Source organism: Ursus maritimus, unplaced genomic scaffold, assembly GCF_017311325.1.
Source record: "Ursus maritimus isolate PB19 unplaced genomic scaffold, ASM1731132v1 scaffold_12, whole genome shotgun sequence".
In the NCBI taxonomy this organism is placed as follows: Eukaryota; Metazoa; Chordata; class Mammalia; order Carnivora; family Ursidae; genus Ursus; species Ursus maritimus.
In genome coordinates this window covers 41569466-41592973 of record NW_024423564.1, presented here as the reverse complement: position 1 = coordinate 41592973, position 23508 = coordinate 41569466, and the positions used below count along the sequence as shown (strand labels likewise).

Genomic DNA, 23508 nt, shown 5'->3' with positions numbered 1-23508 from the left:
CTATTGATTGACAAAGGGGACCTAATACTCTCTAGCAGAAGTAGAAGAATAATTGCTTTATTTTCCCTGAGTGCTAACCAATGGGACCCTGAAGTTGTCTTTTTAGTACTGGGAATAAAGCCAGAATTAAATTTGCCCACAAATTACTGATTTTGAGGTAAATATAATTATCGTGCTTCAGATCAGCCACTTAATTTTCCATATGAATTATTTTGTTTATTGACAAAACGTATTACAAAATCTACTTAGGGTTAGTACCAGTTTTTAAAATTTCTGAACCAGTCCCCTAAGAGTGTTCCCTTTGGTATGAGTAAAATTAACAACTTAGTTAATTCATACACAAGATCACAGGCTTTGGAGTCGGAATATCTGAGTTAAATACCCGTGTTTATTATTTTCTTGCTCTGTGACCTTGGACAAGTCTCTCAAACTCTCTACATCTCTCTTTCTTTGTCTGGAAAATGAGGATTACAGAAGCATTTCTTCAACTAATAACACTCACTAAATATTATCTTCTATTAAGACTATGATGAATGTTTATACATATATACTATGTCTGGACTTTAATCCTAGTGCCCTACTAGGAGAAGAAAAACCAGTCACCAAAAGTAACAATTGCAGTTTTCAAATTGAGAATTGAACATCTGTTAGTGATACCTGATGAAGTGGTCCATGTTGCTCTTGTCATTATCTTTCCCAAGAGGGTCTTTCCCACCTCCTCATTCATTGACCACACCATGTCCAGAGTGAGTTTCCCAAAATCAAATCTGATCCTGTCTATCTCACACTTAGATCTCTTCTTTGGATTCTAGGGTGTAAGTCCAGACTCCTTGGCATGAAGTACAAGACCGTCCATAGTCAGATCCCTTTCTGCCTCTCTAGCTGTACTCCTTCTGCCCTCCTCAAAGCCTACTCCCAAAATGTATTTCTTTTAGATCATCACATTTTCTTCAGCAGCTTTGTGGATTCTGAAATGCTCCTTATTCTCTTATGTTGACCTTGTTTGACATTCACTACCCCCTTCTTGATGACCTCAATGAGTCTGTCACCAGCTATGCTGCCTAAGTATGGGCTCTACCGATTTAGGTCTGGCCCCCTGTTACTACCTCCCTTTCCTCACCTCCCTCCCAACAAATGGGTGATGTTTTCCCCAGAGTTCACTGTAGTTTAATAAGCAGGATCCAGTTTGTTGACTCAATAGATAACAAAACAAATGAAGATTTTATCTGTATACTCTGAGCTTTGCTAATTCATCCTTATACAAATGAGAAGAAGCTGTATTGTATTTTGGGAGAACCACACTAGGAGCTTGGCCAATGACACAAGGTAGAATTAAATTGATGATACAATTTTCTATATTAGAGAAGAATTTGTATTTGATAAGGTCACAAATATGTAATGGGTAGGCACTCATCAATGTGTGAGGGGTTTAAGCACTGATATAAATAATCAATCAATACAGATATTTATTATTAGATGAATGACAGCATATGGACAAAAATATATACAGTTTTACCCTGGAAAGCAACTACTTTGGTAACTAAATAATACTATTTAAATGGAAAAATACAGCTTTATACCTTTGTTAATCATTTATGAAAAAGAAACAAAAAATCTAGTAACTGACTAAATTAAAAAGTAAAGACTTTATGCCGAGGTTAAAGACTAATTCTGTGGTGGAAAGAATAAAAACCTATGAACGTTAATATAGCTTGCAAATTTGCTAGGTACAAATATTTGCAATTGTTTTCTCCCTAAATCATGAATTCTCTGTGGGTTTTATTTTGAAATAGGTATTTCTGCTATAAGTCTGATAAATGATATTCCAACTCTAAAGAGCAAGCAACTGGAATGCCACATTTCTGATGCATATTTTTGCAGCACAGAGGGGATTAAATTCTAAATGTCTCAGCTGTTAAAGGCCCCTTCAGACTTGCCCAAAATGAGGAACAAAGAAGGAGAAAGCTTTCCCTGAAGCAATTCATCAGCTCTATTTGGGCCACAGTGACATTCTCTCAGAGCTTGTGTGGATAAGTTTCACAGAATAGTTCAAGGCAGTGCAGCTGCTTGGAATATTTGAGAAAAGATATCTCCAAGTTTTTATCATGCATTCACATGGGCTGGCCAGTTCTTACCAACTGGCTAATGGCCAACAAGGCTCTGGCAATTAGTAGTTATAATGATAACATCTCCCATTTTTGAGTACTCACTGTGTGCCAGAACGGTGAGTTTTCCACCCGTTGTATTATTTTATTTTAAGTTCATACTTTTGAGTACTCACTGTGTGCCAGAACGGTGAGTTTTCCACCCGTTGTATTATTTTATTTTAAGTTCATACTTTTTTTTTTTTTAAGTAGGCTGTGTGCCAAGTGCAGGGCTTGAACTCACGACTCTGAGATTGAGAGGCACATGCTCTACTGACTGAGTCAGCCAGATGCCCCTAAAGTTCATACTTCTGATCTTAGAGGAATGACCTATTAAATTTAATGCCTATTTTTGCAGTATGAAAAGTTTGTCAAATCGAGTCTTTTATAAACTTGATGAGTACTTAATTGTTTTTTTTGTTTTGTTTTGTTTGTTTGTTTGTTTGTTTGTTTTACATAGTTGCTGGTTGTTGGATTTTGGAGATGCCCCAATTATTTCAGTAAAGACAGCAGGGATCACTTCCATAAACAGATTGTTAGCCATTGAGCAGAGAAATAAGTAGAGTCTTCTACTTTGCTGAGTGTTGCTGGACTCCAAACAATTGCTTGGATAAGTCACTGATGGAATAAACTTAAGTAACTGGAAACAAGGCATTGTGGTGTGCTAGATGGCAGTTTCAAATAAGATGACGTGATGGATACATTTTCACTTGATTGGAGAGTGAAGAAAGTTTTAGAACCATAAAGCATAGCACTTTTATGCATTTACCCTTTCGTTATCCTAATGTAAGGTGGATGGGACAGATAATTGCATCTGACTGAATGTATTTGGCTTACTATTTTTTGTGTTTGAATTCAAATCCTGTCTACTTCCCTACCATCATCTCCCACCACATACAGTCTGTGTATTCTTTACCAAATCATTTGCAGGTTGCTGACCAATTTAAGGCCTTAGTCTGTGCTGTTCCCTCTGCCTGGAATGCCCTTCCCATCTTCACTTGTCTAACTCCTCATTCTTCAGGACTCCATTTGAATACTGCCTCCCCAAACAAGCATTCCCCGAACTGTCCCATGCACAGCCCTTCCCGCTTCCCCTGGGCCGGCACATACCACATGATATGTGGCATTTTACCATTCTGTTTATTGGCCATTTGCACGAAGCTGTGACTCTTTGGAGGCATCATTTTATGTCTTTTAGGGTTTTATTTCTGCTTTTCAGCCCCTCACCAAGTCTGTACAGGGCATGGGCTCAGTGAGAGAATTGGAGGAGTAAATACATTCCTATATATCATATGTATTAGTATTTTGTTACTTCCCCAACTCCCACATCCCGCCCACAAACGCAAACACATTCTCACTGCATTCTGGTATGGTAGACTTCCAAAAGCCTCATCCACGGGCTTTATTGTAATTGCTAAAGTTCAAGGTCATGATTTGGCAGGAATGACTGCTAGAAGGATGCGTGTCAGTGTGGCGTCCTGTTGTCCTTGCTGTCTGAAGTACAGAATGTGCTTGAAATTATACCTTTTCTAGTGAAATTTCAGGGTGGTTTTATATCAGCACTCTGAGAATGCTTTCATGTTAAAGAAGAATATTGAAACATAAAGAAAGCAAAGAATCTGGTCCAGGCAAAGCCTGAGCTACGAAAGGAACGCCTCTGCCCACTGCAGAATATGATTCCAGGTCAAGCACAGAGGAGTCTGTCTGGCTTCTACTCTCCATTTGCTCCCCTCATCCTCTCTGTGCTCATTACTTGGTTCCCTTTGATAAAACATGGGAGGCAGACATGGATTACTAGGGAGCGAACTCTTACAACTGTGATTTCATTCCATATTGAAGTTTCTCTCCAAATGGTTGATTTATTTTCCTCTCATGTATGCATTGTGTGTATGTGGTTACGCGAGATCAGCGAATTCAGAAAGGCCCTCTGTGCCTTTGTCCCCAAACCCCCAGCCATGCAATGCAGTGCAGCAAGCAGGAGAACCACAGAGCCCTGCCGAGCTCTGGAATAGACAAAGGCACAAATCCCATCTGGGTCTCCTTCAAAGAAAACTGCTGTTTTGCAGCAAGCTACCGGATGGCAGTAAAAAAAGGTTCTTACCTGTTTACTTAATGGGTGACTGGCCTCTTTGCTTTTATTTAGCCATCTGTTCTGGTCTGTGTCCCTTTAAACTTGTAAGATCCATCACCTCATTTAAGCTGTTACCTTGACACATTGCAATGTTGTGGACATAATGATTCCACAGAGGAGCAAATTAAAACAGTTTTTCATGATTAGAAGCTTAAATGAGGTAAGGCGGTGATAGTTAGTGGTGAGATAAGGGGTTTTGAGGAGGCAGAACTCAAGGGACTTTCAGGTGATTGGAAAATCAGGCTGGCTAGACAGAGGGATGGGGCTTTTGTAAATTATGGGAGCTGAGCAAGAGTGAAGACTTCCTTTGGGGTCTCTGGCTTCTGGAGGCTTATTCCACTGTCCTTGCAGAGACTGTGACTGTGGCCCAGGGAGGGACAGGGTTTGGCTTTGGGTTTCTTTTCTCCTTTGGGACGCTCTGTGAAGAGCAAAAAGAAGCTTATTTCACCAGGAAGTGGTAAGCTGGAAACACAACAACACATATCCAGTCGTTCCTGAAAAGTTATTTGGCTTCCCTTACGTTTGAAGAAGAATCAAGGGCCATGCCCAGCTTCATGGAGGAATATCTCATTGTGTCTTCACTCTGGACTTCAAGGCAGAGTTGCTCCTCACATCTGCCCTCCTCCGCTCTGCTCTTTCTTTTTGCTCTAGACTTGACCTTCCACCTGACTCCTGAGTGGCTCCATTCAGATGACCCACCATCTGGATGAAAACTAGGACTTTGAAAGACAAGGGCTTTATCCTCTTACTCTTTTACATCGGTTCTTGCTCTGATCACTCTGGTTTCTCTTGGTAGGACCAGGATTTTTGCAGTTACCTAGACTCGAACTCTCAGGCATCTCTGAATTTTTCATCTGCACCTCTATCCAATCAGGAGCCACGGTCTCTGCCTATCACCTACATGGAGTTTCTCATATCTTTTCCTACCCTTGTATTCCCCTTGCCACTGCTGTAGTTCCCATCCCTCATTACTTTTGTCTGAGCCAGTGGAGTAGCCTCCTGTGAGTTGCTGCCTGGCTTTAGTGTCTCCCTGCTCTAAAACATCTTCAGCACTGATGTGCGATTATAACTTACAAGTCACCTTTAAAACATTAAACAAGCAAACAAACAAAACCTCCTTTGGTTTTCCATCACCTAGCAAACTCAGTAGACTTCTCAGCTTGGTCTTTCAGGCAGTGCATCAAGTTATCATTTGTTTCGAGCTTTTTCTCCTCCTCTGTTCCCCCGGAAGACAAAGTGCGATGTAGCTATGAATAACCCCATGTTTTTTTGTCTCCTTGCTCTGTTCCCTCTACCTGGAAAGCTTCACTCACACATCTCTACTGAAAAAAACTCATGCATTTTATCTGGCTCAATCTCAACCACATCCCTGCTTTCCCCCACCCCAGCCAGACGCCGTGGCTCCTGCTCTTGCTCCATAGCAACACGTTTACAGGGATGTTCTTACGCTGCTTGGCATGGTTTTTGTCCTACTCAAATTCTGAGCTTTTTGAGTCCTACTTTTGTATATCCTTTGGCACAGGCAAAGATTCCTCCCTGTCGTGGGTGCTAGATAAAGAAACAAAGTCATTGTTGGTAAAGTGTCTGCAAGGATGTGAAAAATCCATCCATCCATTCATTCATTCATTGATTCACTCAAATGTTTCTTGGACGCCTACTATATGTAAGGTACCGTGTTAAGGACCTGGGATACAGAGGTCAGTATGACAGTATATTCTCGTTCTCCAGGATGTCACAGTTAGATGCAGGAGAAGTCATATAAATAATTATACAATGAAACGTGTGCACCAATAGAAGGGCCTTCAAGGTATGGGAGTGGCAAGACTGCTTGTTTCTACAGGGTAGATAGGTTGGGGTGAAGGGATGATGGTGGAAGGGAGCTGAGCAGTTAAGAAGGGCTTCCTATAGTTGGGGATATTTGATTTGCATTTTGAAAATTGAATAGACATTATTGAGGAATATAGGGAAGTAAAGAAGGGTAGGTATGGAAGGAAAGATAACCTAAGAAAGTTGCTGTACTTGCTCTCAGAGGCTCACGAGAGCAACCTGGTCACCAAATGATTACATTCTGTCTCCAAGTGAAATATCCTAAGTGAAGAGTCCTTTGATCCCTTTGAAAGAAAAGGAGAGATAAATAACGGAAACTCCTTCTGTGACTACTTTTGGTTGAAAGTCATTCATTCGTTCATTCATTCATTCTTTTTTAATGTTTTGTAGAGAAAGTCTATGATCGCAGTGAGCTTCATAGCAGCGTTCCTCTTCCTGCTGGTTGTGCGTCTTGTAAATGAAGTGAATTTCCCACTGCTGCTAAACTGCTTTGGACAGCCTGGCACAAAATGGATACCATTCTCCCACAGCTACAGGCGGCCCCTTCGAACTCACTATGGATACATAAATGTGAGGACGCGAGAGGTAAGACCTCGGAGGGTTTCCTAGGATTCATGAACTCACTCTCTTTGCCTCTCTAAGCTTCTTTGGGTCCCTGGCATTTGCTCTTTTCTCATTCTTCGACATTTACAGACACCTGTCTGAAGTCTGCTGGCCCCCGCTACATCGAATCTCGGATTCACTAGCTTCACGTGGAGTCGAGGAGGCAATTACTTGTTTTCCTGGTGGTTTGTGACAGAACATACATATCTTTCTATTTCAGAACTCTGATCAGCAGTTACTGGCTGGGGAACGGGCTGGCTTTATTTCCTGGAGGTGAACTGGTTGGGGACAGCTCTTTGTAGAACTGCAGAGAAGCATTTCTATTCTTTAAAACTCTGTAATCCTTAGACCTAGAGCTAGAAAGGCCAAGCTGATTTTAGAATTCTCCATGGCTGCAGAGATAATGGGATTTAAAGAGTTTCCAAATTTAAAGGGGTTAAAATCATTTAAGTCCCGTAATCACTGAACCTCTAAATCTTCATAGCCATTTGGTCGTACAGGAGAGAATGGAAGTATATGGACAGCTAGAAAGTATGCTACACTGAGCTAGTAGCACTTTTCTAAGCAAGAATTTGTATCTTGGAGAGAAGTAAAGAATAATGAACCTCCCAAAATATGTGAAGTGTATAGAAGTGGTTAACACAATTGTTTTCACTATTGGTTTCTATAGAGTGGGGTAAATGTGAGGTTAATATTCATAGATGCAAAGTCCAAGTCTGTTTGAAGTTGTTGGCGACAAGGGTACAAGTCATCAGAGTGTCTACATCACTGGGAAGAGTTTTGGATCAGATCCCATTGACAGGTCATTTCGTAGAGATACTAGAGAGGAGACTTACATGCAGAAAGCTAGCTGCTCCTGTCCTGAGAGCTATTCTTAGCATCCAGGGAGGGATACTGAAAGCTAGCTTGGTCCGTCCCCTTTTGTAGGCAATATCATACTTGAGTCACTGCTTCTGGTTAATTTGATTCTTTGAAAATTGTTTCTGTAGCTGCAGGATTTACAGGCTTTTTATTAGACCTTTATAGTAAAAAGACAAAGCTTTGCTTGATGTTTATTCTTTCGTTAGTTTTAAATTCCTTTTAAAAAAAGTGTCCATGGCTTGCATTTGTTGAGTGTCCTAATAAATCGATTGCCTATATAAAAATGTATCTCTTGGAGAATAGTTTGTGTCACTCTCCTCTTCCGTTACTTTCATTTTCGGCCATCACTGAATATTCTATAATTACTGGATTGTGTTGATCATCTCACAAGTGCCTGTCACAGGTAGAAAATGAAACATGTGACTACAGTGTCTCAAGAACTACTCTCATGAGGGAAATCCCACCAAATGTTAAAGACCCTTTCGTTTATCTAAATATTAATGGATTGAATCTTGGAGCAGAACTGGAAAACTGACCTGAAATGCACTTATTTAATTAGTCACATCAACAAGGCTATCTTTAAAATTCTGTTGATATAGTTTCTATTTATATTTTTCTTTTTAAATTTTTTTTGAGTATTGGTGTAGTTCTTAATACAATGACTTTACCAGATGATATTGATCATTATTTTGCTCCTGCAGAGGGTCCATCTTGGGAGGAAGCATGATTACTGGAAAGAGTTTTTAAGTTTTGAGGGACACAGGCATGGTTGGCATGCCAGTTCTGTAAGGACAACAACATCAAAGTTATTGTAATACCAGTTATTGTAATACCAGGGTAGAGGGAGAGAGGCAGACTCCACGCTCAGGTCAGGGTCCAACTGATGCGGGGTGTGATCTCACAACCCTGAGATCATGACCTGAGCTAAAATCAAGAGTCCAACGTTCAACCGAGTAAGCCACCCAGGCGTTCCCCTAGAACACTAGGAATTCTTATACACTAGGATGGGCAATATAAATTGGAACAAGCACTTTGGAAGAAACAGCTTCCTGCTATCAGAATAAAGTTGAAGATCTTCATATGCCATGCCCCAGCATGTCCAGGCATTGGTGTGCTCGCTGGAGGCACTCAAGAGCACAGGCACCAGGGGCAGGGATGGCATGTGTGGCAGCATCATTCATGACAGCTAGAACCTGGCAGCAACCCAGCTATCTGTCAGAAGGAGAAGATTAAAATAGTGCTACATACACTGGAATACGCTACAGCTGCGAAAATGAACGAACCACAGCTCTGTGTGACACTATGGAAGAATGACTTTGAACCAAAGATGCAAGAATCTTTGGGATGTAGATAGGAGGTAAGACGACAAAATAAAAAAAAAGAGGAAGAAAATCATCATCATAGAAGTGAGGAGAGAAATGTGCAGTTTGTGATCAGGTTGGGTGTCTGGGATATTTGCAATATCCTATGTTTTGATCCAGTTGGAAGTTACATGGGTATTTACATCCTATTTATTAAGCACATATTCACTTTGTTTCACTTCTTTGCATGTCTATTTTAAATAAAAAATAAAAAATAAAAAATCTATTCTGAGCCCAGGGAGGGTATATACTGACCAGAAATCACTCAAAGCATTTCACCTAATTTAACAGCGGGAAGTAACTAAAAAGAAGCAATGGGCATTAAGCTATCTAAAACAAACTAGAAATATTTAAAATAGGCAATTTCATCCTATGCAGAGACTAACAGACAGACAGGTAACTTACTCCTCTAGTTTATGCATGACTGAAGGAGAGGTCCATATTGTAACATGATTGTAGGTGATGAGCAGAAAATTTTGCATGGAAGTTGAAAACACAATAAAATAACATCCAAAAGGAAGGACAGATTTTCCTCAAATAATTTTAGTCTAACAGTTGTAGGCTAAATTGGGAGGAAAGCAAATTTGGTGTCCCTCTACCTCCTTTTTCATTGATTTCATCTTTCCTTCTCAGAGTTCCATCCCACGCCCACCCCCGTGTCCATGCTTCACTCTTCCTCCCAAATGCTCTGTGCGCTGGTCCTCACGGGATAATGGCTTCAGAGGTAATCCTCCTCAGAGATGGTTGCATTTAAATAAGGCTTGCTTTAAATAAAGGAAGAAAAAGTCTTCAAGAACCAAAGTCATGTAGCTTCAATGATAGGGGGTAGACTTGATATTATGAGACAAACATCTTCAGTAGTGACGCTTGCACCTTGCCTCAAAGGTAGCCACCCACTCCTATGTTCCTCTTCACTGTATTTTAATCTGGAGAAGGGTCAATAACCATGGCTTAGCTGAGTCAAGTGGTCACCAAGCCAATGTGTTTATTTTAATATCTTGGTCCTTGAGGTTTTCTCAGAAGTTTCTCAGAAGAAAGCACAAGCTTTCTAGAAACCACCAGACTTCCAAGAATTTTTTGAGCATGTAGACATGCCAGCAATGATTTCTAGACCTAGAACATCTGCAAACATGATCATTGCCGATGATGGCTTTATTGCCTGATGCTTTAGCTGGACCAGACATTGCTGCCACGAAACAAAGGTTTTATGAGCAAAAATGTTTACGAGAAAGAGTATCTCTCCAGTACTGTCTAAAACGAAGTGGGGGTGGGGGTGGCAGAATTAGGTTGAAGATTTAGTGGATGTTGGGGAGAGCTGGATTTCTTAAATTGATTCTCTGGTTTTATTATTATTTTTTAAGATTTTATTTATTTATTTCACAGAGAGAGGGGGAAAGCACAGGGAAGGGGAGCAGCAGGCAGAGGGAGAAGCAGGATCCTAGGACTGCCAAAAGCAGACACTTAACTCTGGTTATCTTTAAAAATAATTTAGGTTTTGCAGTAGGCCTTGTACTCCCCCTGCGCTGCACCCCACTTTAATTCCTGACCCACTAGATGCTCGGATGTGCCCTCCAGTGTTGTTACTGTGTTAATAATGCAACTCTCCATTTTAATAGGATTGCATTTGTCAGACCCCACCTGTAGCGTTAGGGCAGACTTACTGTGTTGTCATTTGACCTTGGACACGGTAAAAAGTGTATGACACTCAGTGTATTTCCAAAAAATCCATTGCAGTGCTGGGCAATAACCCATGAACTCTGCTTTCTCCTTGATGCAAGTGTTAATGATTTGTTTTAAATTGATTGATTGAGGCGGATAGAGAAGGTGTATAAAAGACTAAGATACATAGGGCTTGATTCAGTTAGCAGTTGTTTCTCCCTGTTTGAAATCATGGCAGATTTTGAGGAAAGAGAAGGAAATGAACTTCAGGCTAGAATCTGTTTGGTTTCTAGACCATGGAGTTAGTCATTGTGTTGTCTTTTTTTGTTGGGTGACCTGGTGTGAATACATTGCTCAGAGCAAGGAACCTGCAACTTATTTGCATTAACTACTAGATAAGAGGTTCAAGGTCTGGCGATCAATAGGATGCCTGGCCAGATCTTCCTGGTGATCAGTGGGGGTGACAGATGTCTCCCTCACATCTGACAAGAGAAGGTAACATGCTGGAGCTGCAGAGGAGTTCTGGTATTTGTGGAAGAGTGCCCTTTCGGCTGGTACCTAAAGATGTGCTAAGTGAAGAAACATGGGATTTCTGGAACATAGCAATCAAGTTGTAGGGCTGCATATTGATTTGCCTAACAATTTAATGAGGCCGAAATATGCCTCTTTTAAAAATGAGAACATTTTAAAGCCTCAAGTAGACTAAATAAGAATACTTAGGATCAGTTGCTGTGACAGACAGGCCGTACTAGCCTAATTAAAGATGTGCATAACATATTGATGTTGCAATAGAATTTCCTGAATTGTGGTTATAGCAACAATTAAGGAACAGAGCTGACTTTCTTGGCAATGAAAGCACACACTCCACAGATTCAGATAACTGTACACACGTAACTAAAGCTGACATGAATAGGTTTTCTATATTTGGGAATATAGGCTTTGGGTTTTTCATAAGTATATTGAGAGCAATTATATGCAAATGAATGTTCCAAAAGTTTAAATCTGATCAATTTAATTGTTAATTAAATTCTGAATATTCACATTTGTGTAATCGTAAAGCAAAAGAAATTTCAACTATTAAATTGTTATAGAAAAGGAAACAACTAAATTAACATATCATAAAGATTACTTATTTGGCATGTGCATATTGGGTTCATCATTTTTAAGATAATTTATCTTTTTCCTAAGTACAAGGGCATATATTTATTGAGTGGACAAGAGGTGATGTTTCTCAATGTGGTTGTGAGATAGAAACTCCCCAGCAATCGCTGCATCTCAAGACAGTCCCTCCTCCAGTGCCTCATGGGAGGGACAGACAGAACTGCGGGCTAGAATAACTCCAGGAAGCTTTTGTGGGAGAGGTGAGACCTGTGCGTAGGAGAAGATTTGCATGGGATAGGGAGAAGAGAGAAAGTTGAGTTGGGGAAGAGAGCAGGAGCCAAGCTTCTGAATAGTCACTGTCCATTTTCCTTCAGCTCCTACCACTCCCAATAGGCCAAGTGCAGTTCACCAAAAGTCAAGGTGAACCCCTGCTGTCTGTGCTGGACATCACCACGGCCTCACACTCCCTTCATCCATTCCTTACCTCTTTCTGGTTCTGTCAGCCTTGTTGCTAATGTCTTGCCTCCTCATTTTGTTTGGCTAGTGACCCCGAGTGTTGGAGTGCTCCTACTTTGGTCCTGCTGTCCTGAAAACTACATATGGGGTCACGTCTAATAATGCTTCCCTCTGTGTACCCCAACATAAACATGGCATCCCATGCCCAAGGGGCCCCTGAGGCCCTGCTGTAGGCCTGCATGATCCTCTGACTTCCCGGAGAAGGAAATCAGACACATGTTGGGTCAATAAGTAGGCCAATCTGCTTGGAATGCAACTTACTCTAGGGACTAGAAGATAAACAGTGCATTCACTGGCAAATGCTGATGTAGGATGTGAATCGGATCCCTGAAAAGGGAAAAACCACATGCATACTTGGCAAACGGTAATATATACATATACACACATTCATGAACCAATATATACAAATATACAGGAAAGACATAATACGTATATATACTTACATGCATGCAATCTATACATACACTCATGCTCACAGAACAATTTATACTTTCTTAAATACACACAGACTGTATGCATATATGCTATATTACATAATTAAATGGTTAAAATATAGGATTAGCCAGGTAGGTGTATGTGGTGTCTCATTTGCTTGTCTCCTCTCCACCGCCTCTTTATCACAGAAATAGTCCCTCCCTTCTGATGACAGGGGTGAGCAGAAAATTCCGGCTAGTGATGGGCCAATCAAGTGATTGGTCAAGAGATGGACACATGGCTCAAGATGGGCCATTTTGAACTCTTCCCAGAGTTCATTGTTTTCCTGGGTAATGCTGTGCTCTTTTCGTTGGTTGTAGAGCCATTGAGATGTGATTCTCTGGGTGGCAGTGGCTGTGTTCCCTGGAGGAAACAAGACCAAGACACTGAGAGAAGCAGAAATCGGTTGCAGAGCTAAAGCGAGGTGTTGAGACCAGCCATTCTTGAAGCCAGTCTGCCCTCCTCTGTGGTTTGGGTGTAAAAGCTAATAAATCCCTCCTTTTTCTGTGTGCTACCTTGAGCTATGTTTTAGTCACTTGCAGCCAGAATCCCAGCTGATACGTACGTTATATGTTGTAGGTATTTTATAAGAACAACAGCCAAACATTCTGAAACTCTTCTTTGAACAAGGTGCTGCCTGCAGGATGAGAGGAGCTATCTTTCCAGGTCCATACTTCATACCCACTGGGAGGCTGTGCGTGAGGAGGCACGTCTGTCAGTCCATCAGTCAGCTCGGGTCCACAGAGAGGCACGCTGTCTGTCTTCCTGATCAGGGACACGTGTTTAGGAAACTACCTTGTTCTTTTGAGAGGGAAGTGAAGGTCACAATTTCCCAAGGTCATTCAAGCCAGAAAAGGGCCAGACAAGACTGATTACTTACTGACTTTCTAGTCTTACTCAACTGATAAATCATATAGTTTTATTATAATTATTCAGATGAAATCTTCCCTATTGCTATGAGGCATCATCAGTCAAAATAGATTGATTTTCACTTTACAAATCACATTTGTTATTGATGAAAGATCCATTATTATCATAGTTTTCAACATAGTAATTGGTTCCCCAGGAAGATACAGGGAATTTTATTCATTATAGAACCTGAGGTAGATAAATGCCCATTTGCCAACTGCCATGTTAACACACTTGAAAGGGGCCTATGAGAAATTGAAATTCATTTGTGACAAGCAGAGAAAGACAAAACAGAGCACCCACGAAAGAGTACCCTGATTTGAGAGTTGAAAAAGATGATAGAACTAGGGCCCCAATGGTAAGTGTTTTGGTTCAGCTTTTCTCAAGTTCCAGCTAACAGCCTGACAGAATGACTAGCACAAAAATCATTCATCAAGTGGCAGTTAGTATTAACCATGAATATTAGTCCCCAGATATTTAATAAGTGGTTGCTCAGTTCCAGCCATGTGCTAAGGATCAGCAAGAAACCCCACTTTCCAAAAAAAAAAAAAAAAAAAACTAAAATTGGGGTTCACCAAGGAAGAGAATGAGAAAGGCCCAGTTACAAGTTTCCTGGAAAAATACCACCTAAAGGGCATTGACACTTCAGCACAACAGATTTATTCCACTGCTGATAAGAATAGAGAACGTCCAAGTAATTTTAATTAAACAATTGTACTCAATGTCTGGAAGATAATTTGTCACTAAGTAGATGGCATTGAGTTGTGATTTCTCCAGCCTAATGATTTTCCAGAGTAGGCTTACAAAGGCTTACTTACAAAAGAAAAATATTTATTAAAGAATTTTCATTTCAAAAGTAACTCTACAGCTCCTGTATCAAATAGTATCCCCCAAGGCTTGGGAAATGGTATATCTGGTTTATTGAGCAATCTGGCTAATGGAAAAATTTTAAGTAGTTAATAAATAGATGATTGATTTAAAAGGAAAAGGAAAGGAAGAGTGGTGGTCTGGCAACATGGTGGTCTTAGAGAACCTGACAGTTCTCTTGCTGTAACATCAGGACCTGGTGGATAAAATAGCATACCTTATTTAATGCCCAGCTGGCCTTGCCAGAAAGGAAGGAAATCTTTAGGCACCAGAACAGAGAAGGGATGGAAAGAGAGGTAAGCATGAACGCGGATGGTGTAGTTTCCTGGGGTTTTATTAGTATCAACAGCTGAGGGAATATGTAATATCGACCACGCAGGAACAGAAGGCGAAGCCTGGGTCCACCAAAGCAGAGTGAGAACCCTCCCCTCCCAACTCCCCCTCCACACAGCCCTGAAGCTGGGCCCTTACCGGCTCTGCCCTAGTGAAAGGGGAGGCTATGGAAGAAACCTGAAAACTGGCACAGAGTGCAGATAGGGAGGCTTATTTATATCTTTGGGCTTTGGAGGACAAAAAATTATCGCTGGAAATTCAAAATGCTAGACCTCTACCCTAGTGGTCTTACAGTTTAAATTTTACTACTTGCATTTCTAGGAAACCTGCAAGATGATAAATCAACCCCAAATTTGGTCTCCAGCTAGTGATAAATTGGGCCTAAAAGGACTGAAACTCCTCGGGAGGGTGTTCCCACAACTCAGACACAAGGGAGTGTTAAAATGCACCATTAACAATTATAAAACACAAGGGAACAGTCTGTTTATTGTGATGATTGCATGCTTTGCTATCGAAGATATCTCCATTGATTACAACGTGTTTCCCTATGCTTAGTTGTGGTCCATGATATCCTGCACATTTGATCTCTCATCCTCCTCAATGGAAGACTTCTCAGTTCCAAAATGTACCTGGTTCGAGGCATTTGGTATAATGGATCGCAGACCTGTGTACTTAAGCACTTCACATGCCCTTATTTCTTTTAGTCCTTATAGACTACATACTATTTTACTGATTTAATTAATTTTGCAAGGCCCCAAATTGGTGATTCTGTGTCAGTGACTTTAGTTGTCCTGTGAGGGGAAAGGCAGAGCCCGAGATTGCATTGGTCAGCAAATCTCATTAAATGGTTTCATGAGGGTTGGTCAGTTCATCAAGTCAGAAAGGTCACTGGCTCACAGTTGCTGCATGCTCTATGTACTGCGCCCATGGTAGGCTCTGGAATTGTAAAGATAAACTCTTTTTGTCGAAAAGCACAGAGCAATTTTTCATAATGTTGAATGGTGATAAGCAAGATCGAGTAGTATATGTAGAGATTATTTCAGCTCTTGAAATATAGACCTAGAAAGAAGGTTTGGAGACAGTAGCTCCAAATGTTCAGTGTAGTGGTCTCTGTCTGGATGATAAATTTTAGGTGACCTTTTGCTTAATCATGCTTTCCATTTTTTTCTACAATGAGCAGGTATTGTATTTATTATTAGAAAAAATTACTAGAATTAAGTCCTTTATTTTTAAAGCAGTATCTACCCGTGAAACATTTCAGAGCTGTTTTCATCATTGAAAAAAAATAGAATTTAAAATATCTAGATAAATATATTGCTTGGAGTATTTTAAGTGTGAGTACTCTCCCTCTTTTTAAGTGTGCGTTGCTTATAGTGACTTCCTTCCAAAGAGTACAATATGGAAAGGGGAAAAATAGTAATTTTGTAGTGGAGAAACCTGACAAACACTGCCTCAGCCAGGTGAACAAGGTTCACATCAGTAGTGATAAATCATGTGGGTAGTGTATACCCTTGGTGTGATGCCATGGAATGATACTTTGCCTCTACAGTCTTCTTCTCCCAAACCCATAACTCCTGTGTAATCATGAGAAAAACCCCAGACAAACAAATTGAGGACCATTCTGACCAGTACTACTCAAATCTGTGAGGATCATCAGAAACAAGGGAAATTTGAGAAACTGCCAAAGCCAAGAGGACCCTAAGGAGACATGACCAATACTGTACTGTAATACTGGACTCCTCACTGTAATGTATCCTGGATGTGTTCTTGGAACAGGATAAGGATATTAGGTCAAAACTGAGGAAGTCTCCATAAAGTATAGACCTTAGTTAATAATAATTTACCAGATTTGGTTTGTTAATTATAGCAAATGTATCATACTAATACAAGATTTTGGTAATAGGAGAAACTGAATGTGGGGTATTTAGGAACTCTCTATTGTCTTCTCAATTTTTATGTGAATCTAAAACTGTTCTAAAATAAGAAGTTTATGTTTAAATATAGCATTAGACTTTCTATTTGTGTATCTGGAAGGTTGGAATTGCCATTAACTGAGATGAGGAAGACCACAGAAAGAGGTACTTCAAAATAATTTGAAATTTATACTAGTCCAGCTCCACAGCAAGAGATATATAAGACAAACGCATTGTGAATACATCACTGTCTGAATACAGTACTTTGAGGGAAAAGTGAGTATTCTAGAAATAATTCCTGTAGTCCTCAGAAATCTTACAAAATTCAAATTCCTCAAAGATTCTCCCAAAAACACATTGGAAATCAATCTGAGCTTTTCAATTCCTGTTAGTTGTCCTCGTGCACTTAAGCAGTTTCCTCTCTTGTTAACGCAGCCCACTTGTGGCAGTGCAGATGATTTGTACAGTTCCTAGAAGGAAAGATATAAGCAAATAACTTCTTGGGGTTCTGTATGATATTGTATTTTGCCAATAACTTTCTTTTTTTGCCATTCTTAAAAAAGGTTTTATTTATTTATTATTTATTTTAGAGAGAGAGTGTGCAACCTGGGAGGGAGAGGATAGGGGAAGGAATCTCAAGTGGACTCCTCACTGAGCACAGAGTCCCACATGGGGCTGGATGTCATGACCCTAAGATCCTGACCTGAGCTGAAACCAAGAGTTGGACGCTTAACCAACTGAGCTGCCCAGGCACCCCTTGCCCATAACTTTCTAATAAGGCTCAGTAATGTTTATTGGATTGAGGACACTTATGTATCTTTCAGTTATCTTTCCCAAAGCTCACAAGATTCAAAAGCATGTTTTCAAAAGCATGACATCTTTCAAAAGATGTTAACAAATAGCATAACAGTAGTAATAATAATGATGATGATGGTGAGCCAACACATACAGTGCTTGCTATGTGCCAGACACCATTCTAAATGCTTTACATATACTAATCTATTTAAACCTCGTAATTCTAATAATTAGACATTATTATTGTCCCATTTTGCAAATAAGGAAACAGAGGCTCTGAAAGGATAAGTAACTTGTCGAAGGTTACATTGTCTTTGAGGGGAGTTGCTAAGATTTGTACCCTGCCCCAGAGCCTCTGCTCTTCACCACCACACGTACTGCCTTTTAGAATAAGAGCTAGCATTTATATAGAGTAATCACATCTCTGCTCCAGAAAAGATGGAGAACTTGAGGATGAGCAGAGGGACTACTTTCTTCCTCAAAAAATGCTTCTTTCACATTTCTTATATATGCCACAGATAAATAAGGTAAATGCTGTTCAAGCATTGCGATAACTTCAGATGTCCTGTATAGGTAGTTTCCCCCCTAGGTTTAATGTGCAGAAGTACTGTGCACCTGTGTTATATGTTTTCTGGTCTTTGTTGTTTCTCCCAAAACCCTTGAGACAGAAGTAGTTTCATTTAAATATCCTGTTATGCCTTAGTTTTCTATTTAGTCTTTCTCTATATGCAAACATGGTTATGAAGTTATAATTGTGGTATATATAAAAGTTTGTGTATATCTTTTCCATTGCTAACAATTTATCACTACATTATTCTATAATCCTTTTTCCTTTTGTTTTGGGAAGGCCGTTATATATTTGTCTTGCATTTGTCTGTTATACTGAACTCTTCTGTGAGTTCCAGTTAAGTTTTAGAAGTTTCTTTTGTTTTGTTTCCTTGTGCAATCTCAGTGTTTTTAAATGATCTTTTTCTCCCTTCTTTTCAATATTTTATTGTATTAACTAGAGCTTATCAAACAATTGTAAACAATAGCTTCTAAAGAGATTTTTAAAAAGAGTGCTTCTAATGTTTGATCACTCGGTATAAAATTGACCTGACTTGATTTTCTTTATTAAGGAAGAATCCAATTGCTTTTAAAATTACTTTTCTAAAATAATATCTGTGCATGTTGAATTTTGTCAATGATTTTTTGAGCATCTATTGAAAGGACTCTATGATTTTTCTCCTGAAACTTATCAAGATGGTACTTTCTTGTTTTGAACCACCTTTACCAATTTTATTTTTTTTTTTCATAATGTATGCATTAGTCAGAATTTTTCAGAGAAACAGAACTAAAGGAGGTGTGTATATATATAGAGAGAGATTTGTTTTAGGGAATTGGCTCATGTGATTGTGGAGGCCTGGTGAATCCAAAATATGATGGGGTAGACTAGCATTCTTGAGTTGCAGTTTGAGTCCAACGACAGTCTCCTTACAGAATTCCTTTACATTTGGGGGAGGTTAGCTTTGTTCTAATAGGCTTTCGACTGATTGGATAAGGCCCACCCACATTATGGAGGATAATCTGCTCTACTCAAAGTCCAATTAAAATGTTAATCTCATCCAAAAAACAATTTCACAGACACATCCAGAGTAATGTTTCACCAAACATCTAGCCATCATGGCTCAGTAAATTAACATGTAAATTAAGTTTAACAGTATGTAAGTCTTTTAATGAATCAGTGAATTTAAAAATATCTCATAATATGAGTTTTGTAACATTATTCTTCCATACTGTGGTTGAGGAAATTGAGACTAAGAAAGGTTATAGAACTTGTTCCAAGTCACATTTGCTCACGGTGGAAGGGCTGAGTCTTGAACTGTGGACTCCAGAACTCCAGGATTAGTCATATGATCAAGAGCATCCAGTGTGTTGATATGTTATTCTCCATACCGGCCCCCTACTTCCTTTGCTCAGGGTTCAACTCCCTGTATCTGTCTTATGTGACTTGGTCTTGCTTGCTTTTGTTGGTTGGATAATGAATATAAGAGTTAAGACTTTTACTTACTGCTATGAGCTGATGTAAGTTGATTATCTTGTTGCTGTCCACATCTGGACTGAGTACAAGACTGAAGCTCTCCTCTTGACTTTTTACTCTATCGTACTGGTAGGCATAACAACCGTAACGCCACCGTTCTGGCTATCTTGCTGATGAGTTGACCTCATACTTCTCTCCTTACATTTTTCAAAAGACACAGTGCTGTTTTGTAAGTTATTTAAGCCCTGTTTCAAAAGCAGTGTGGTTGATAGCTGTGTTTCATCTCTGGCTGCACGGAGCCTTTTAACCCTGTATTGTTGCAATAAGATGAGCTTTCAGGCAGGATGTGTTCAGGACAGACTTTCAGAGTGAAAATGTTGATGTTCCCAAATTAAAGAGCTCATGGTCTATGGTAATATATGCTCTTGATGTAAAATTAGGTGGAAATTGGTACCGTTTGTCAGAAATCCACTGAGGATGAAAATGAGGCACAGTTTTAGGTGCTGAGCTATATGCCAAATAGCCCTTGTGTTTCTTTCTTGAACATCTACTTCAAAGAGGCAGATTTGTTTTTGATATCCGTGGGAGCATGCATATGAACTGATTCCAGTGCCCTCATCATCTCCAGAATTATTTATTTGTTTGTTTGCTTATTTATTTATTTATTTTGTGCACGGGTCTGTGGTCAATTTGCTTCTTTGTTTCTTGAAACCAGCATGATCATTATAATTCTCCTTTTCATTAAATAACCCACTCTCAGCCTGTTGTTGTTATCCCCACTTAGAGGTTGGGAATGGAGTCACCTAACATGAGGTCATTCATCTCTTCAGCGAGAGCTGTGCCTCTGTTACAAATTTTTATGCTGATAAAAACACAGGAATCATGGCAACAGAATAATATTCACCACCTGAGCCACCTTGACATTTTCCTGCTAGGAGGAAGCTTTCTTTTTTCTCTTTTGCTTTTAACTCAGAAGAATGAATCCTAAATTCTGTAGGCTACATAATCATGCCCATGAGCTTTCTCTTTTCAGTGCAGCCTGCCCCCATAACTAGTTTTTTCTGTAAGTGATGCTAAGTATGCAGAAAGCCAATTAGGAGATTTCACTTACGATTCCTTTGCTTAACTGCTTCTCAAAGCTTATGTGGCATGACTGCTAGAAAAAGATGTTAGAAGAAGAATAACATATTCTATATTGGTCCTTCGAGTTCTCACCTTCATGCCTTAGTTCAAACTGGAAAGCTTCTCCCTGCCATCTCTCTATGTAGAAAATCTACGGATCCCTCAAAGCCCTGTCCAAAGGCTATTTTCTCCATGGTAGTTTGCCTGAGTCTCCTTAGAAGTCATGGTTCCTTCCTATGAACCCCTCAGCACTTAATATTGTCACCAATATTGATAAACACTTGCATAATTCTTCTTGCCTTACAAAGTTTATAAACATATTATCCCATTTAATAAATAATCTTGTGAACTGGATAGTCTCCGTTTGAATTAGAAACATTAAGTAAATGAAGCACAGAGAGACTAAGTAATTTGTTAAAATGCCACACAGCTCTCCTCTGTCTTCTGACATTCAGTCTCTTCCTTGATCAGCTATATCCTTTTGGTCTCAAATTATTGTCATCATCTTAGCTGACCCTTATGGAGCACCTCTTTTTGCCAGGCATTCTTCTAGGTGGTTATATGCAGCAGAAATAATACCCCAGCTTCTTGCCAGGTACTTAGTCCTCAGAGAAACCCTATGCAATGGATATCATTATCATCCCACTACTTGCAGGTGACGACTCCAAGAGACAGAGAGCTGAAGTAACTTACTCAAGAGCAGATAACTGCAGGAGGTTCCCGAGAGTGTTATAATCTTTCCACATCACAAATATGGTGTCTAGTCAGTGAAAATGCTGTGAAAACTCACAACTGTCCAAGGCTGCACTTCAGCCACCACCAAAGAAAGAGTGTCCATCTCCTCTGCATTTCAGCTTGCAGGAGCGCATTCCACAGGCAAAAAATAAACGCCATGGAGGACTGTAGTGATCGGGAAGTCTGTTTTTCAGCCTTCATTCTGCAGGATAGGGGAAGAACCCAGAAGAAGGTAGAAACAGATACTGAGCACTAATAGATGATAGCGTAGCTATGATGACGACATGAGGCTCTTGGCCATTCCTTCTGAGTAAGACCCTGTTAAGATGATCGTCGAATGTCGTCACTCAGATTTGTAGTGGTTTCACCTGACCAGTGCAGGGGAGATGAACAACCACATAGTTTGATTTAGAGAAAGGTTGCTTGTTAATGAGTAGTAGAATACGGGACTGAGAAAGGAGTGGGTGTTTTCTGCAGCTTATGAGGAGAAGCTTATTCTATCTTTAATGGAAAATTAATCGGGCAAACGAATGCCCGAGGGCTCTATGCAGATGTGTTCCTCTTTGCACTCGCTCGGTGGATGTGCAACCATCCAAAGGCTTCTTTAATCTTTCAGCTAAGTAATGATTGAATAGAACCTTTGTTCCCCTTTCCCGTTCAAATGCTGCTTCATTAACATTACTTCTTGTTCATAATCATCATCTTCTAAGTGTTCTTCAATTTACCTCTTTAAGTACTGTGGACTCTGGGAAACAAACTGAGGGCTTCAGAGGGGAGGGGGTGGGGGACTGGAATAGGCCAGTGATGGTATTAAGGAGGGCACATATTGCATGGTGCACTGGGTGTTATATGCAAATAATGAATCGTGGAACATTGCATCAAAAACTAAGGATATACTGTATGGTGACTAGCATAACATAATAAAAAACTATTATAAAAAAAATAAATACTGGATGGATTGCTATCAGTTCCTCTTCTAACCTGTTGTTTCATCAGTTGCTTGCAGGTTCCTACGCCAGTAAGTCTTAGCATGAAAATGTCCCATCCCCGAAATTCCCCATTACTGCCTACTGATTAGGGCAGGCTTTGTGCTGATGAGTATGTGTCTGGGGGGGATGCTGGTCTTTGTTTGAAAAGTGTCAGAGACTCCTTTTATTTGGGGGATTGAGTGTAAATGTAAATGTAGACATTTGTTTACCAAAAACAGTGGTAACTAAAGAATTACTAGCTAATAATCACCCTACTCGTCAGTGTACTGTGTCTTTTCCAATTAGTCCTCTCTTTTTATGAAGAAACCTGCCTGGAATATCTCATGGATTTTTTTCCCACAAGTGTGCTTTCGTGAAGTTTACTGGAAGATTGATTGGAACACAAGGATTTCAGTTCATGGCGTCCTGTTAATCAGCTCAGATTTGTTAAAGTCATTAGTGTTATAAATTTCCTTTTACTCACAATTTTCCTTACCCGGAGTTAATTCTGTGTCGGCACACTAATGAGGGCAGAGTACCTTCCACCAACTCAGTATTTTTAATGGAGCTTATTTGGTTTAATAACAGTGGAGTTCCCCAAAGGGAAAACAAGGCATTTGGTTCAGATGTCTTGTGGGAGCTGAACCCACCAGAATGTTCTGCTGGGGGACTCATCACTGACCTGCCAACAACTGGCATCTATCCCATCAATTCCACTTCACCGAAGCTGTGAGGTGGGGTGCACTTTCTTTACCCAGTCATTTCTTTTTTTCTTGCTTTTAATGCATGAAGGAGACACAGGAGTGTTTGGAAAAGTTGGGACTCGGCAAATTGTAAGATTGATTTTCCTACTTTGGTCCCCATAGTATTCAGATTGAGGTAAGGCACTTAACTTCACTGGACTCTAAGTTGCCTTCTACAGAACAGAGTCAATATCAATTCTTGGAAAGAAATAAGGCCATGATGAGCCAGGTTTTTACCGTGTGTAGGCTCTGCTAAGTGTTTCAGGGCTAATGGCATTCCTTGAGGTAGCAGAGAAGGTGGTTACAAGCTTAGAGCCTGTGTTGTGAATCCATGTAGAGCCCTTAAGATTGTTTGGTCTACAGACTCTGACAACTGCCCGTCTCTCGGCATATCTCTCATTGCTCCCCCTTCTTGTGGTGCTCAGT

At 40.0% G+C, this 23508-nt stretch overlaps 1 protein-coding gene across 1 annotated transcript in view; it reads left to right on the top strand.

Annotated features, from left to right (window-relative positions):
* ST6GALNAC3 (ST6 N-acetylgalactosaminide alpha-2,6-sialyltransferase 3) overlaps positions 1–23508 on the top strand; it is a 123019-nt gene that overhangs the window by 26067 nt on the left and 73444 nt on the right. Inside the window, 1 exon segment of the mRNA XM_040626588.1 lies at positions 6449–6687. Within this exon segment, the coding sequence (XP_040482522.1) occupies positions 6449–6687 (239 nt within the window).